The sequence below is a fragment of the Protopterus annectens genome, chromosome 2.part0 (genome assembly GCF_019279795.1).
Source record: "Protopterus annectens isolate FY-2018-M chromosome 2.part0, PAN1.0, whole genome shotgun sequence".
In the NCBI taxonomy this organism is placed as follows: Eukaryota; Metazoa; Chordata; order Ceratodontiformes; family Protopteridae; genus Protopterus; species Protopterus annectens.
The window spans coordinates 1,296,341,742-1,296,359,717 of record NC_056728.1 but is presented as its reverse complement, the minus strand read 5'-3'; the positions used below and the strand labels follow the sequence as shown (position 1 = coordinate 1,296,359,717).

The following is a 17,976-nucleotide window of genomic DNA, read 5'->3' as shown; positions in this document are numbered from 1 at the left end:
TAATCATAGCAGTGTAATTCTGTGTTTAGTGAATGCCCCATTTGTTCTAATGTGTAGTAATATAGAAAAGATATATGTTATCTTTCCAGGTACTGAAGGAATGAGGATTCTAACGCTGTGTTTATTCTTTATGTGTAGTACTTGCTACAAGCAATGCAGGCCCATATGTGAATGAAGAAATGTTCCAGAACATTCTGACAACTTCTCCAAGTACAGGCAGCAGCACTACAAATGCAGAGCAGCAGCAGCAGCAGCCTATCAGGAGCACACTTATTGCAGAAATCATGGTATCAGGTAACACACATGAAAGTGAGAAATGCCATGCTTATAATTATTATTGTTGTTGGCCTATTAAAAGGAAGAAATCATAGAAGTATCAGTGTGCCCTGCTTCTTAAACACATGACTGGCAACAGAAGGAAACAGATGGAATATAATGTTATCTTTCAAAACAGTGTGCACTTTAAGAGCACATCATCAATATTTTCGTTTTTTAAGTACTTCGAGGAAATTCAGCTTTTTGGTTCTAGTTTCTGTGAATATATATGCGTATTTCCTTTACAGTTTGTCATGACTTGCCATTTTCTACATGGTTTTTGGTGACTGTTCATGCTTCTCAACAAACAATATTTAATCTCATATGCAATGATTGTGTTTATAACATAACCCAACCTCGATATTTTATTTATTTATTTAACATTTGTTAACTGGGAAAGTCCGATATATAACTATTTTGCATTTTCTGTTAATTTTCTGTTATATTTTCCTTACTTTTTTGCAAGGGGGTGAGGGAGGGGAGATGACTTATTTGTTTACTTTTGATGGATGTTACTTGTTACTTTTTTGTAGATTGCTAGGCTGTTTTCTAGGATTTCTTCTCTGTTTTGTCAGTTCCACTGGTTAAAGAAATAAAGACCTCACTAAATCCCAGGAACCCTGAGCTTGAATTGTGGTGCAGGCACATGCTGAAGCTAGTGTGGGGAGGAAGTGTGGCGCTGTCCAGTGCCACATTCCCTAATATGACAGGCAAAAGTGGCATCTGGTAGGTGGTTATTTTTTTTCACCAAGGTACTTTACTGGTTGCCCTCATTACAAGTACATGGGAGTATATGAAATGTCTCAAGTAGAACATGTAGTTTCTGGTGTAATGTAGATTTCTTATCCCACTGCCCAGGCAATTGCTATGGGCTTATAATATGCTACTGTTGTCAAGATGCTAGTAAGGACACAAACTACTTTAGTCTATCTCTTACCATAGTACTGTGGATACCTTGTTCTGGGAACAAATGGGAAGAGTCCAGCTGGTGGAGGTGAGGGTTTGCAGGCAAACCAGCAAATATACCTGAAAAAAAAGTGTTGCTTATATGTTTTGCTGCTATTAGTCAGTAATGCACTATAATTAATTTCTGAATTTTTTTTCCTTTAGGATTTGGTCTCAGAAAAAAATAGAGTTAAGTCAAGGGAGGATCTGGAGTGATTTTTATTGAGGTTTCATTGTGCTAATTTCATTTAATATTTTCATAAGATCATAGGGTCATAGATAGTTACAAGGCATGCAGCCCAGGAGACAATTTAAGGAGCTTACCCCAAATTTCCAATTTCCTCAAAGCACTTTCTAAGTGACTTGCTCATGGTCACACAATAGGCAAATGAAGACTCAAGGAATCCAACCCTGTACCACAGGAAGTAGCTCATTAACAGCTCAGAGCCTTAATGCTCTTTGCCAACTGCCAGACTAAATATTAATACAAGTCTTCCACAGGCAATTGCTAGGTATTTAGTCCAGGAAACTAGTTCATATTCCCAGCTGACCCAAAGTGCTGTTAGGTAAAGTGATTTAGTCAAGGTCACACAGCAGGCAGAGGAAGTCAAACCCTGCACCAGAGGAAGTAACTCATTGACAACGCTTTTCTTTAATCCTCTGCATCAGCTGTCATTTTGCTGCCTTTCTTCTATATATTTTGTGCAACATTCACACTTAAGTCCTTCCTTGTTGATTTTGGATTTTACCGTAATTGTTGATTTTAATCTTTTTACTTAAATTAATGTCATGGAATGTAAATGGCATCTAATGTCATGGAATGTAAATGGCATCTAGAATTTATTACTTTTTTAATCTGTTCAGATTTGATATAAATATTGTTCTGCTGCAGGAGAAACATAACTGACTCAATCGCAGTTGCAGAACATTAAAAACAACGTACATTCAATCTATCACTGTGAGCAAGTGATTTTCTGACAAACTAGGAATAGTTATACTAAACAGGTAACTGAGACCTATATATGTCAGCAACTTTCTTTTTAATAAGTTAGGAATTTAGTGTTAGGTATGTCCCCATAAATATAGTTTAGATTAATCCATTTTATTGCTTGTATCTATGACACTTGTGATAACCAGTTAGGTCTCATCTAATCCCTATTCTCTTTAATTTCTAATTTCAATAATAACTAATTATTTCTGATGACTGGAAGACCACTTTGAATAACTAACAAACTAGGGAATTTTATTCATAAGTAGGTAATATTAATGTTGCAAAAGTCCTTTTAAACTTACAAACATTTTCAATTTACTTGACCCTTTTAGGCTTTTATATCAAGAACAAACTTAAGTCTGATTTTTCTGCATGCCATAAATCTTGGTCTAGAATAGGCTTTTTTCTTTTTTCTTATATTCATTCACCAGCTTTTAAAGACCATATAAATGAATCATTAGCAAATCTAGAACTTCCACTGAGTGACCTCCCAAACCTCTTGTATCAGAGGCACATGGGATATATGCAAATGATCCTTATGAACATCAGGTGTTTCAGCTAATTGGCAATTCTGAATGCCCATGACTTGTTTTGTCGTTTTAATGGACAATTTCAGCCAATAAAGCCAAACCCCACTAACTGTGGATATGCATATTTCGGCCTTGTTATGACCCCATCAGCATAGCACAAGCACAGTGTTTGACTAAGCATTAGAAACACAGGGCTGTTATACCCAGCTGATGTCTATTATCATTAGGGTCACTGCAAAAATATCCCAAACAACAAACTTAAACAATGAGTGAGAAGGTCACTGAAAAGCCAATCAGTAAAAACAAAATGAAAACTCCATTAAAGCTAAAACTTCCACTGAGCGCTCAGTGGAAGTTCTAGCTTTGCTGGAGTTTTCATTTTGTTTTTACTGATTGTTTTTTCAGTGACCTTCTCACTCATTGTTTAAATATAAATGAACCATGATAATTTGTCAAATCACTCAGAAGTCAGACTCTGTTTGGATGGATGTTAATACTGTTCTCTGCACTATAAAGAAAGAATAGTCCCCTGATTGGCACTTATTTAGATATGCTTGTGGAGGACCTTTCTACTGTTCAAACGGCCAAAAATGTTCAATGAACAGCATTCAAAGCAGAGCTAAGAAGGATATTTTTTAGCTAAGTGACCCTCATTAAAGAAAAGTAAATGAGACAGAGGAAATTACTGAACCAGATTAATAACACAGGAAAAAGAATATTATAACTTTGAAATGCTGTGAAGCAACAATTTAAAATTTTACATGCTCGATTTAACGTCAGTTTAATCTTCAAGCTTTCTTCTACATGACGAGAACTATAGCTAATTATGCAGAATGAACTCGCAACCCTTCAAAATGTTTGTCTAGGAATTTTTTTATGTCCAGAAACTGAGAAATTTTATTTTCACACTGAAAGCTGATGGTCAGATTATATGATAATAATCATATACTTAACATTCCAGTAAATATATTTTAGGACCTTTATTCCTACCCATTTTGCAAGTTTTAAAGAAAAACAACTTATTTTTGTCAGTTTCCTTTTCCTGTGGTCACTCCTGCTTCTCACCCTGTGTTATATGCACCTTTTAAGCAAACAAAGTTGCTATTGCCGTCAACTCTTTGAAAATCTTTAAACTCTCTGGGCTCAATGGATATAATTCTAAATTTTATAAATCATTTTCTATTAAAAGTACTGAAATCCATTAGAAATGGAAAAGTATCTTTATTTCTTAGCTAAAAGTATTGCATGCTTGCATTTGAAAAAAAAAAATTAAAGATGGTCTAATACCTAAACTAAACTTATATAATCCCAAAAGTTACAGGTTTATTGTTTAATTCAATACTGATTTCAAATGTATATAGTCCTTCTGTTTAAAAGAATAGAAAATAGTATGTTCTACTTATAGTACACCTCATATACACCATGCAGTAACCTTTCTAATTTGCTCCTATAGTGTAAGTCGTTGAAGAACACACATCAAAAGGTGAGACTGTGTTTTTACAGTTGTCCCAAAAGCAGATGCAGATGGTTTCATTTGTTAGGTGCTATTTAAGTTGAATTTGAAATGTAGAAACAGTTTCTTGTTGCCCCATCTTTGCTGGTAGGTGGTTCCAAGTGACAATGCCAAACTTGGTTAAAGCTCTTTCCCCATGGCAGTTTTGAATCAGGGCCTAACAAGTGAGATGGGTTCCTCATTGCTGCTCATGAGGGGATAAGTTTGTTCTCTAATCCTCTGATTTCAGAGGAGGATAATACTGTAAGTTTTATTTAAAAAGGAGAGTGCTCAGTAGTAGGTTTGCATTACAGTGAATAGGTAACCGACCGAGTCCTTTTAGAAGACTGCAATGATGAGTGTAGAGATTTTCCAGGAGTATGAATGTATAATCTGGTTAACTCATTGCTTCCCAGAAGAGTATAGTCATTGGGGTAACAGAGTTTCTGCGGCTCCTGTAAGAGTAAACAAGACTTCCCTGTAATCCTGTGATGATTGTACTTGTCAGTATTTTCAAAGTCTAACTTCAGAAGTCCTGGCACAGGTATATACGTACATAAAACTAAAGCAGTACAGTGCCAAATACAATTTAAAATGCTTTGTTAAGCATGCATAATGAAATGGTCAATGTGGGATGTACAGGGCTGCAGTTATTGAAAAATGTTTACAAAAAAATGAAACTATATTATTTTCCATATTTTAATTTAATAATACAAACTGGAGTGTGGTACACTCATATTGGGAGTGGCATATGCAAGCAGGAGATGTTATTAAAATGACATAAAACATGTTTGATAATTTGAAGACATGCAGAGAGATTTACGTCTGTTTGGGAAAGCAGCAAGGAATATTACACATATTTTCATTTCTACACTAATATGGTACAACTATATAATCTACAGTTGAAATAATGGCACCATCCTATACACAACACTAAGGTACACAATGTTTCCACTGACACTTGCCATGTGACTTGCATAGTTCTTTAGCTTGATATTGTTCTGAAAGCTTGTGAAAATGTATATACATGATGTGCATCAGTTGTACAATATCACAAACAGCAGTGTACTACTCACTCCTGTCATATGTCTTTTTTAAAGCTCTAAACAGGTGAACAATTCTTCTGATACCCTGAGTGTAACTTGTATGCTTACAGTGATAGATCCCTTTGTTTGACCATAGAACTGATATATTTTGCAAATAAAATGCCATTTTCTTTCATACAGCTGCAATATTAAACCGTCATCATCAATTAGACCATGATACTAATATAAAGGCACTAGTCCATAAGCTACTGTACTGTATTTTATATTATATATATTTTTTGTAACTTACATTGTTAATGAGATGTTGTAAAATATATTTTTTATATTATATATATTTTTGTAACTCACATTGTTAATGAGAAGTTGCAAAATATATGAAGTATGTTTTCAACATAGGATATTTGAGAAAAGCTCTCGGGAAGCAAATAATTTCCTGGCTTAGAAGACTTCAGGATGTTACCCCAGTCCTGTATACAGCTAAATAATCTAAACAATTCTTAGCTGGATTCTACCATAGCAGTGTACCATCTGGATCAGTTAACTTTCCCCACAAGAGTGGTACAATACATTTTCATCCTTTTCCGTAGTTAAAATCTCTCTTGAGCTTCCTGGTAGGACGTCAAAGAGTTTCTTTCTAATATCTGACATAAATATAATGTAAATGAGCTTGGAATGGTTTCTTCCTCCAGAAAACTGTCTGCAGATGGTGATAACACTTTGATCCCCTAGCTGGTAAAAGTATATGGAGCCATGGCTTCAGTGAACCACGAGTAAAAAGCTTCTGAAGTTCTCACCTCACATATACTAGTATCTACAGATTATCTGGCTTCCAGCTACTGCACAAAATGAAACAAATAAATCTATAATGGCAATCATACCTTTCATAGATCATCTGCTTTTATGTAGATACATACTCAACATTTGTATATTATTTTTTATCCCCACATTGTTGACCAGCCATTAACCATCTGTGAACAGTCAGCCATTTTTCTATTAGAGAAAAGAGGGAGAGAGAGAGATGAGATGGTTACAGATGTCATTAAGTCAGTTACTATTTGTTTGGTTTAAGCCTCTAACCCCAATCATATGTGGTTGACATGAAGTCTTGCTATGCCTTTCCTTATTAGCATGCATACTCCTTCCTCATCCCCGTGTAGGCTTCCTCACTTGCAGCTTAGCAAACCCGAACATGTTCCAAGCCTCAGGTGCTTAACATATTTGTAGATCTCCGGTAGCTGTCCACACTCCAGAATGGGAGAACTGGCAATAGCCACTTGCTCTGTTCCTTCCCTGCCTGGCTTCTCCAGTGTCATAGGCACTAACTGATCTTCAATCATCTGGATCATAGTCACTGTTTCATCTCTCCATATGTGTGATATAATTTGATATCTTAGATAAAATGAAAACACCACGGACTTTAGGTAAGGAAAAATATCTGGAACTCCAAACCTACTATGATGTTTAGGCTGCATAACTTTACCCCAGGAGGACTGTGGTTCATGGCCATTGCACAGAAATTCCTTTAACTGTTGTTTCAGCTTGATCATTATTTTAAAAGGCTAGGGGAGGTCAGAATGCTTTAGAAACTCATAGTATGTGATACATAAATGTAATGCTATTGTTTGCCAAAAAGCAAATCTAAATCAGTTGTTATTGAAGTGATGAATATTGCAACTGAGATAAAATAAGAGAAGTGGGATGTATAGAAAAGGAAATAAGCTAATTGCACATAAGTAAATGGAATGCTTGAGAACAATACTTACAGAATAACGTTCAGGAGGTGGAATGAGGTTTTGCGGAAGGCAGGAGTTTATTTATTTTTATTTTACATTTGTTGACCGGGCGAGTCTAGCTGGATATATGTCCATTTTCAGTACAGGCCCGGGGAGAAAAGCTCCAAGACAGATACAAACAGACAAGAAGTATTGTTACAAAATAAGTTCTGCAATTTATGTAATGGAGGGAATTATTGTTAAAATGAATACATATATATATATGTGTGTGTGTGTGTGTGTGTGTGTGTGTGTGTGTAAAACGTATAATGCATGATTATGAAAATGTTAATATATTTTGTTTTCTTTGATTTGATATTAATGTGTGTGTACTTATATCTAAAGTGATAATTTAATAAAGGTGTTTAAAAAACAAACAAAAAGCAATAGTAATTGTAGAGTCTGCATCCTCTGATGTAAATCTAGTACCACTCCCTTCTACTTTTGAATAAGTCTTTAATTTGTTCCTGGACATTTTTAATATGACAAGTGTGCTTACTGCTCAACTATTCATGATGCTAGTCATCAACTTATATATTTAAGGTTTTTATACCATTACACATAGGGGTATACAACCTTAAATTCTTCTCCTCCAACATAATTCATCAGTAGGACCACAATTATGAATATATTCATTTAGCTTGAGATTGCTTTAACTGTCTTTTGGATTGTCAGTTATTTAGGAATATCTTTTAGAACCAGACCAGCATTATGAGAATAACATCAGCAAATGCTGTGGCCTTTAGCTGCAAAGACCCCAACAATAATATTGGATTCTTAAATTTCTAATCTTCACTGCAAGGGGATATAAATAATGAGCAAATAGTACTGGGTAAAGGGGAAGCTCTTGCATGTTCCCCAAATAAGTTAAATTCCTATGAGTCATTAGTCATTGCTTGAATAAGTGTTATAATTTTGTACCATCATTTTTTAAACTGTAATGGGGAAATACCATCTTTGAAAGTATGTCTGTACACACCCTTTCAAAGGCTTTATCTGGAATTAGACTAATACTACAAATGTGCTTTCATAGTTTTGTGCATCTTGAATGATCATCACATTCTTAAAATATTATCAAAAGTCCTACATCCACTTAGAACCCCACACTAGTTAGTCTGGACTAGCTTTTGTAAAAGTAGAGTAATCCTTCTATCCAAATGACCATAAAAACTTTATAAATGTTATAATTATGGCTAAGAACAGATATAGGTCAGTAGGAGAATGAAAGTAGCATATTTTGTATCTTTTAATGTAACGGACAACTGTTTTGCATCAAGAAGTCAGTATCATCTGACTCTGTAATATCTGGTGAATTAAATGGACTGTGACACCACACAACTGGCCAAGTAATCACGGAGCCTAAATCCTCACCACTGGCAACAGAGGGGGGGACATACACTGGGAGAATGACAGGTGCACACACAGTATTTCCAGATGTATCTCTCTTTATCAAGTGCAATTTCCCTTAAGAGCACACAGAGATCACAGTCAGTTTGGGGCTGGTTTCTCCCTCTTTCTCCAGATCCCCAGTAAGACTCCCCACTGGCACAGCTCTAGAGTTGAGATCTCAGCTGAGTGACCAAGCCAGAACCTCCAGCACCCTCTCTGTCCAACCAGTACTTTGTGCCCCTGCCCAAGCAGCTGACACACACACACTCTTTGAGGTTTGATTTACACACACACACACACACACACACACACACACACACACACACACACACACACACACACACACACACACACACACACACACACACACACACACACCCCACACACACACACACATCTGGGAAAGGCTGGCACAGGTTTACTACCTATGCCCCTTACTGCCCAGATTATCAGGTAGCCAGCTCTTTATCAGCTACTTTAAGGTCCTTAACAAACGTTGTCCAAAGTTACTGTGTAAAGAAAAATATCTAAGCTAAGCTCCCAGAAGGCCACCTATGCCAGCCTGGGACCTGAATTATGTTTTATAAAGCTAACCTTACCACCCTTCAAACCTGCTGCTTCAGCAGACCTGAAATACCTCTCCTGGAAGACTGCTTTCCTACTAGCTATCACCTTAGCCAGAAGGGTTTCAGAATGTCAGGCACTGATGGCCATTGAGCCCTTCATCATTTTCCATGCAGACAGGATCTCCCTGAGGACTAACCCCTCATTTATGCCCAAGGTGGTATCTAATGTGACCCTCAACCAGGCCATTCATCTACCCACCTTCTTCCCTAACCCTCAAAACAAGGAGGAAAGAATTCTGCACTCACTAGACATGCACAGACAGCTCAGATACTACCTGGACCATACTAAACCTTTCAGGAAAATGGACCAACTTCTTGTCATCTTTGCCCCAGGGGCAGAGGGGAAGCCCATTTCCAAGCAAACCATTTCCAAATGGATATCACACTGTATCCATTTCTGCTACAGATTACATGAGAAACCATCCCCTAAATCTATTCGTACCCATTCCACTAGGGCAGTATCCACTTCCACAGTATTCCTTAGAGGAGTTCCCACCAGGGACATCTTGGAAGCTGCCACCTGGACCTCGGTCCATACCTTTACAAAGCATTACCACCTTTCTCTTTTCTCTAAGGCTAGGGCAAGGTTTGCCTCTGCAATTCTGCAGGGCTTGCTTACCCATGCCTAGGTCTTTAACTAATCCTTCCACCCCTCTCCTCAGCTTTGGGAATCCTCCCACAGGTGATGACTGCAACAGTGAAACATGAAGAACATAGTACAGTTGTATACACTTACCATAAATGTGGATGCTCAAGTGTATTCACTGTTGCAGTCCTGGTTTCCCACCTTCCTTCCCCCTTATATCCTCTTTCTTTAGGGAGACATAAGCTTCTTAGGGTGGTTTGTAACCATCAGGACCACTTTTCCATATTTCCTTGGGCTTCTGACTGGTTAGGGCAAGTAAAACTGATGTAATGGCATCAGCTGCCTTGCTTTGTAGCACTGACAACCTGACATCAGTCCACAAGCGACAGCAGTTGATGCAGAAAAGCACTGACTCTGGTATTCAGGCTGGCTGAGGGCTACCACAGCAGGGATAACCCACAGGAGATGACTGCAACAATGAATACACTTGGGCATCTACATTTATGGTATGTGTACACAACTGTACTTTCTGAGAGCTGAGCCTGTCTCAACTCTCTCTTTGTAATCCTTCCCAGCTCCCCTTCCACAGGAAGTTGAGCATTCTCTGACAGTGGTGCCTCACTGTCAGCCTGGGTACTACTACTCACCTCTCCCCTTGCAGTCACTCCATCCCAGGGAACATCAGTATCCACCAGCAGCTGTGGCTCTCCTTCAGTCTCACTGATACAGGGTAGCTCCCTCTCTGAAGTAACTACCACACTATTCCTGGCTGCAATTCTGTGGTCTGTCTGGGTCCCCCCAGGCTACCAGACCCACACACTTGCCTCTAAGCTTGACTGTGTTTAACTGCATGCACACAAGGTACTGCATTATCAAAATCATTGCCTATCAAGACATCTGTAGGGATATCCTCAAACACACCTACTTGCTTGCTTCCTTTTCCACCCTCCCAGTCAAGGTGAACCCTAACCAAAGGTATTTGGAATGGAGTCCCTCCTAAAGCTCTGACTGAAGTATACTGCCCAAGTAAGTAGTGCTCCTTGTTAACCATTGCAGGCTTCACAATGGTTAGGTCAGAGGCTGTGTCTCTCTTAGCAGTGGCCTGTTTCCCATCTACTAAGATAGGATATAACCTCTTCTGGTAGTTTGGTACCCTTGTTGCCTCCAGAAAATTTACTGCTGGCATTCTGTCATTCCCACTTACCGGCTCTCCCACCTTTTGTTCCCCACCTTGTCTCTGTGAACATCTATATGCTACATGGCTCCACTGGCTGCATTTAAAACATTTAACCCTTGGTCCTGGTCATGTACCTGAACTAGTGGCTTTTGCAGCTACTGGCGGACTCAAAGGCTCCCTTAGACCCATGTGCAGCACTGGGTATCCCTTTCCTATGTAGTGATGCCTTGCTTGCTAGGTATAGGTCTCTCTTTTGTCCCCAACCCATCTGTGGTATTACATTCCTTTTCTGCTAACCAGATTCTCAGGTCATCAGGCAAAGCACTAAGGGCTTGTTCTCTCAGCAAAAGGTCTGTCAGCCCTTCAAAAGTGGTGACCTGACCCTCACTCATCCATCTATGAAAGTAAGTACTTAACTCAGCAATATATTGACACAGACTTTCATCTGCCTTGCATCTCTGCTCACAAAACTTTTTTCTATAAGCTTCAGGTTCATAGGTTCATAGGTAGGTACTAGGCTATCGGCCCAAGGGCCTACGTAAGCCTAGCCAGCAAGGTTCCATAGCTTACGCCACCCAAGAAAGTTATTTTCCTGTGCCACTGTCAAGCAGAGACACAGAAGTGATCCCTGGGGTGTATTTCCTATTTCCCATCCACTCATCAAGATTTTTCTTGAAGAGTGCTAATGAAGAACTTTGCTTGACATAGATGGGTAGCTTGTTCCAGAGTATAGGAAGTCTTTGGGACAGGACTCTATTTCTCCAGCATGTCCTGTTTGTTGTGGTGACAAGGTTTAGGTCCCTAGAGCATGTAGCTTGGAGGGATTGGGAATTATTTAGGTGTAGCATGTCCGACAGCTCTGGGTTTGACATAGCTTTATATGTTAGGCAGAGATCACCTCAGAGTAGGCAATATGCTACGGAGTAAAGCTGGAGTTTTTTGAGGCGATCAGTGTAGGGCATTTGTTTGAGGCCAGTAGTCCTCTTTGTGAGGTACTTCTGTGGCCTTTCCAGCTGCTGCAGATGTCTTGTGAGGTACATTCCAAAAGGGGCATTGTACTCTATAATGGGTCTAATGAGTGACAAGTAGAGGGGAACAATGACCTCTTTTTTCCTGGTTGAAAACCCTTTTATGATGAGGTGTGCCACATTGAAGGACTTCCTGACTACTGTGGCAATGTGACTATCAAAGGAGAGACTACTGTCCACCTGGGTCCCAAGGTCTCTTATCACGCATTCGGTGTTAAGTAGATTGCTGCCTATGTGGTAATTCATGGGTACAGAGTTTTTACCAAAGGGGATGACACTGCACCTTTTGGCAGTGAGCTTGAGGCCATGGCTCTGACACCAGGCATCTGTCTCAGTGAGGCCCTTCTGTAGGATGTCCACATCATTTGGGGACTTGACTATGGCTCCTAGTTTGCAGAAATCTGTGAACTTTGTTAGCCAGAGGCCATCTGTGTTAGCCTGTACTTCAGAGAAGTAGATACCAAACAGGAGAGGTCCCAGGATGGAACACTGTGGTACTCCACTTGTCACTGCTTTGAGGTCAGATTTGGAGTCTGCAACTTTTACAGTGTGGGTTCTGTCAGTGAGCCATTTGGCAACCCATATTGCAATGTAGGGATTTATACCTAGTTTAGTGAGTTTAGCTATAATTCCAGAATGGGGGATGGTGTCGAAAGCCTTGGCGAGGTCAAGATAGGCTCTGTGAACCACCTTACCCTCATCCACGGCTTTGGTGACTGCCTCAAAGAAGTCAATCAGGTTCAGGAGGCATGATCTGCCTTTTACAAACCCGAACTGGGTGGGATCCAGAGTTTGGAGGTTATGAGTTCCATGATGATACGTTCCATGGCCTTGCAGACCAGACTCATCAGGCTAATAGGTCGATAGTTCCAGGGATCAGTGGTGGCTCCCCCTTTGTGGAGTGGGATAACTGTTGCTGTGTGCCATTCAGTGGGCACAAAGCCTGATGCGAGGCTATTATTGAACATAGTACTTAAGTGGGGAGCCAGTTCGTTTTGAAGTTTGTGTAAAACACAGCCTGGGATGTTGTCCAGTCCCATGGATGCTGTGTTTTTGGCTTTAGAGAGTGCAGCTTTTACCTGCGTAGTTGTGATTACAGGGACTCTGCATTCTTCCTGTATAGATATGGGCCCTTTAGGGGTTGAGAGGGGGGGTAAAGTTAGCACTGAACCTATCTGCCAGGCAATATCAGTTGGTTCTGTAATTTTTGTGCCTTTGTGCTGTAACTCAGAGCAGATCTGTGTGTTGCCATCTAGATTCTTGACATAGCTATAGAATGCTTTGTGGTTGTCCTTAGAATCACTGATGATTTTGTTGTCGTAGCTAGCTTGGAGGATCTTATAAAGGATCTCATCTTCTTACTGAGGCTAACCAGGGAGCTCCTCCATGCATGGGATTTTACTCTCTTTTGCAACAGTTTCTTCCTTCTGTTGTACAGTTTGTTTATGTCAAGGGACCACCAGATTGGCTTCCTTTTTTTGGAGGATAGCATCTTGGTTCTGTTTGGGATAGCACGATCCATGCACTCGTGTAAGTGCTTATAGAGTGCATTTGTGTAGGATTCAGCAGTTGTAACTGTATTGTCCATCTGCATGGGTGTCATGAAGTTCACCACTTCTGTCTTAAGAAGCATGAAGTTGGCTTTGTAGAAATTTTTTACTGTGGTTTCCTTAATGGGGGGTGGGGGCGGGATGTAGATATCAAGGGTGATAAGCTTATGGTAGGATCGGACCAACAAGGAGTTGACTTCAGGTGTGGAACATCGGTCACTCATGTTGGTAATGGCTAGGTCTAAGATATTGTTGCCCCTGGTGGTGGTGTGGATAAGTTGATCTAGGGCATTGGAGTTTATGAATTCCAGAAAGTGTTGAGCTAAGAAGGAGTTGGTACATGAGTAGTTTTCCCAGTTAATGGTGGGGTAGTTGAAGTCGCCCATTATTAGGGTGTTTGGTTGAACCCTAATATTTTCCAGCACATCAAGAAAAGAGGAGTGGGAATCCTGGGGCATGGTGGGGGATCTGTAGCAAGCTACAATTTGAATTGCAGTTTTGCCCAGAGTTAGTTGCACTTGGATAACCTTGGATGCATTATGCTGAGCAACTAGCCTGGAGGTGTGGATATCCTTAATGAATATGGACACACCTCTGCCTTTGGTGTTTCGGTCCAGGTCACATGGCCAAAAAGTGTGGTATGAGTTATAGCCTGGTAGTGCAGAGGTTCTGTCTGGAGCCTTGAACCAGGTCTCAGTCACTGCACAGATATCGATGTTCTCCATTTTAAGGAGTGCCTCGAGTGAGTGCATTTTGAGATTTAGACTTCTAGCATTGAGTAGCATTACCCTAAGGTTTTGCTTGCCTGTTCCTGTTATCATAAAATACTCAAACAATTTTTAACAGTATTGTAATTTAAGTAATCAGTATCAGACAATTTAGAAATAGCAGTTACAGCTGTACCATGGAGTAAAGGGGTCAGGAACCGTACCCAGAGCCCTTGGTCAACATTATACTGTTTACAAACCCTTTCAAACATATGAATAAAACTATCAAAGTTATCACCCTCTGTAAATTGTGGAAGAGATTTACTGACCTTTGTTGCTTCTGGGGGTTCAGTTATTCCCTTTCCCATTACCTCCATGACCCTGGTGAAGAGTCTGCATATCCTTTTCATTTTGCCTCTGCCTCTCATTTTCTTCAGTTTCCAGACATCTTCATCTCTCTGCTGCTTCTAATTCCATTTGTTTCTCCTTCTGCAGTCTCTCCTTTTCTTCAACCTCCAAATGACGCATTCTGTCTGCTAATTCTATTTGCAAACATTTGGCCTCCATTTCAAGTCTCTTAAACTCCAGACAGATTTTTAAGTCCTATGTGGAAAGGTTGAACTGTCCATTTTCTGAGAACTGTACATCCCCAAGGCTAGTCTGGTTGTCTTTCTGGTTGCTGGTCTGTGATGCAGCTGTGGCTAAGGCTACAGTCATTTCTGCTTTAGTCATGTTGGCGTGCCCCAGTCCTTTGGCTTGGCACATCTCAGCCAATTGGCTCCTTGTCAGCTTGCCATACTCCTCCGCTGACACCATTGCCTGTTTTTCCTGACTAACTAAGCTAATAAAAAATAAATAAAACTACTGTGATATAAAACTTTAAATGTTCACTGTGTGGCTGATTGTGAGTACAAACACCTCCATTAGTGACCAGTCTTTACAGGCTACAGGAATTCAACATCCACATCACTGAATCTCAATATGTGGATATACCACCACTGCCACCAATAAATGTGATGCACCACCACTGGCCCAGTAATCACAGAGCTTAAATCCTCACCACTGGCAACAGTGGAGGATGTACATTGGGAGGATGACAGGTACACACACAGTGTTTCCAGATGCAGCTCTCTGCATCAAGTGCAGTTTCTCTTAAGAGCACACAGAGACCACAGTCAGTCCAGGGCTGGTTTCTCCCTCTTTATCTAGATCCTCAATAAGACTCCCCACAGGCACAGCTATAGAGTTGAGATCTTGGCTGAGTGGCCAAGCCAAGACCTCTAGCAACCTCTCTGTCCAACCAGTGCTTCATGTCCCTGCTGAAGTAGCTTACACACACACACACACACACACACACACACACAAACACACACACACACACGCACGCACGCACACACACACACACACACACACACACACACACACACACACACACACACACACTCTCTCTCTCTTGGAGATTTGTTTTACACACACTCACACACACACACACACACACACACATCTGGGAAAGGCTGTCACAGGTTTACTAGCTATGCCCCCTTCTGCCCAGACTATAAGGTAGTTATTACTACCCACTTCTTTATTAGCAACTGTAAGGCCCTTAAAAAATGGTGTCAAATCTTACCGTGTAATATTACTATCAATGCAAATGGTAGCTTGAGCAAGAGCAAGACTAATAGGAGTGGCCTACACAGTGTCACCACATAAATATTCAAATATTCTCAGAGCTTAAATATTTCTACAAAAGATCAGCCACAGTGACTGGTTTAAATGTATTTAATACTAAATATTAAAAGAACAAGAATATACTCAATATATATTTACAGTGACAGCAGAGTTCAAAATCACAGGAAATATTTAAAACAACATTGCAGGACAGTCTCAAATAAATAAAGAAAAATATCTAAGCTAAGCTTTGCTATATTCCTGACTATATCTAAGAAAATTATACTATACCCTAGTACACTTATTTAATTAGAGCAGCAAGGCGGATGAGATGACTAGATCCTCTAACTGATGTTGTCAGGTCAAAGACAGAATACAGAATGGTCAGTCTCTCCCTCAGAGAGTTCTTAAATTAATATCTCAAACATTACTGCTGGGATAGCTTACAAAATGACCTCATTTCTTGTCACCTGACTCTATTCCAAGTAAAACCCCCATTGCTGAAAGCTAGCAGTATTTAGCATCTACCTGTGAAAATACATACACAAGGGCTTGCCCTCAGATCTTTGCAGATCATGGAAGGCATAAAACAGTAAAACATTTCCAAGACAATATAGGAGGTTCCCTAGTTCTAGACAGTGTGTCTGTTAGTGCACTGAAACTGAAAGGTAACATCTTTTTATTGCATGGCCATAAAGTAATTTAATTTCAACTATTTTTCCGAAGTTAACCTCCTGTGTTCTAGGTTCCATTGTTAAAATATATACATCTAAACAGTTACAATAGTGCAGGTACATTTCTGTTCTGTTCCAGTATGGAATGCTGTGGTTACATTTTAAGCACTTTGCAAAAACATTTCAACATACACTTCTGAACCAGCAGTTTGATATACACCTGACATACAGTTCTAATACACTTGTAACACAAGTATCTTACATAAATCATGTTGATATTCACAAATGACATATAATTATTTACAAAATTCCAGATAGCTCATAGGTTCGTAGGTTCATAGGTAGGTACTAGGCTATCTGCCCGAAGGTATTTATAAGCCTAGCCAGAATATGTTGGCTTTTGCCGCCCCCTTAGATTAGTTCCCTGTGCCTCTGTTCAGCAGAGCCATTGAAGTGATTTCTGGGGTAAACTTTCTGTTTCCCATCCACTCGTCAAGGTTTCTCTTGAAGAGGGTTAGTGAGGAGCTCTGCCTAATGTAGATTGGAATCTTGTTCCAGAGCATGGGAAGTCTCTGGGACAGGAATCTATCCCTCCAGCATGTCCTATTTATTGTTGTGGTAAGGTTTAGATCCCTGGAGCATGTGGCTCAAGGGGATATGGTTTTCTTTAAGTGGAGCATGTCCATCAATTCTGGGTTGGACATGGCCTTGTATGTCAGGCAGAGATCACCTCTGAGTAGGTGGTATGCATCCGAGTACACCTGGAGTTTCTTCAGTCGAGCTGCATAGGGCATCTGCTTGAGGCCAGTGATCCTCTTGATGAGGTACTTCTGTGGTGTTTCCAGTTGTTGCAGGTGTCTTGTAAGGTACATCCCAAATGGGGCATTGTACTCTATGATGGGTCTGATGAGTGATGCATAGAGGGGCCCAATGACCTCTTTCGATCTGGATGCAAACCCTTTTGTGATTAGGTAGGCCACATAGAAGGATTTTCTAACCACTTTGACAATGTGGATTATCAAAGGAGAGGTTGCTATCTACTTGGGTCCCCAAATCCCTTATTATGTCTTCCGTATTTAGGGGGCTACCACCTATGTGGTAGTTTGTGGGTACTTTGTTTTTTCCAAAGGAGATGACTATGCACTTTTTGGCATTTAGCTTGAGGCCATGGTTTTGACACCAGGTATCTGTCCCAGTGAGACCCTTTTGGAGGATGTCTGTGTCAGCCGGAGAGTCAATTATAGCCCCTAGTTTGCAGTCATCTGCGAACTTGGTCAGCCATAGTCCTCTTGTGCTTGCCTGTACCTTTGAGAAGTATATGTCGAACAGGAGGGGTCCTAGGACTGAGCCCTGGGGAACGCCACTTGTAACTGGTTTAGAGTCAGACCTAGCTCCCACAACTTTTACCATGTGGGTTCTGTCTGTGAGCCAGTTGGCAACCCATCTCGTGACATAGGGGTTTATGTTCAGGCTGGTGAGC

General features: G+C 40.2%; 1 protein-coding gene across 3 annotated transcripts in view; it reads left to right on the top strand.

The window, feature by feature from the left end:
* The window catches only part of EGF (epidermal growth factor), a 1,284,649-nt gene that overhangs the window by 813,506 nt on the left and 453,167 nt on the right, over positions 1-17,976 (top strand). For all 3 annotated transcript variants that reach the window (XM_044061467.1, XM_044061466.1, XM_044061465.1), the window contains one exon: positions 139-294. In XM_044061467.1, coding sequence (XP_043917402.1) covers positions 139-294 — 156 coding nt within the window. The remainder of the gene's footprint in view (positions 1-138; positions 295-17,976) is intronic.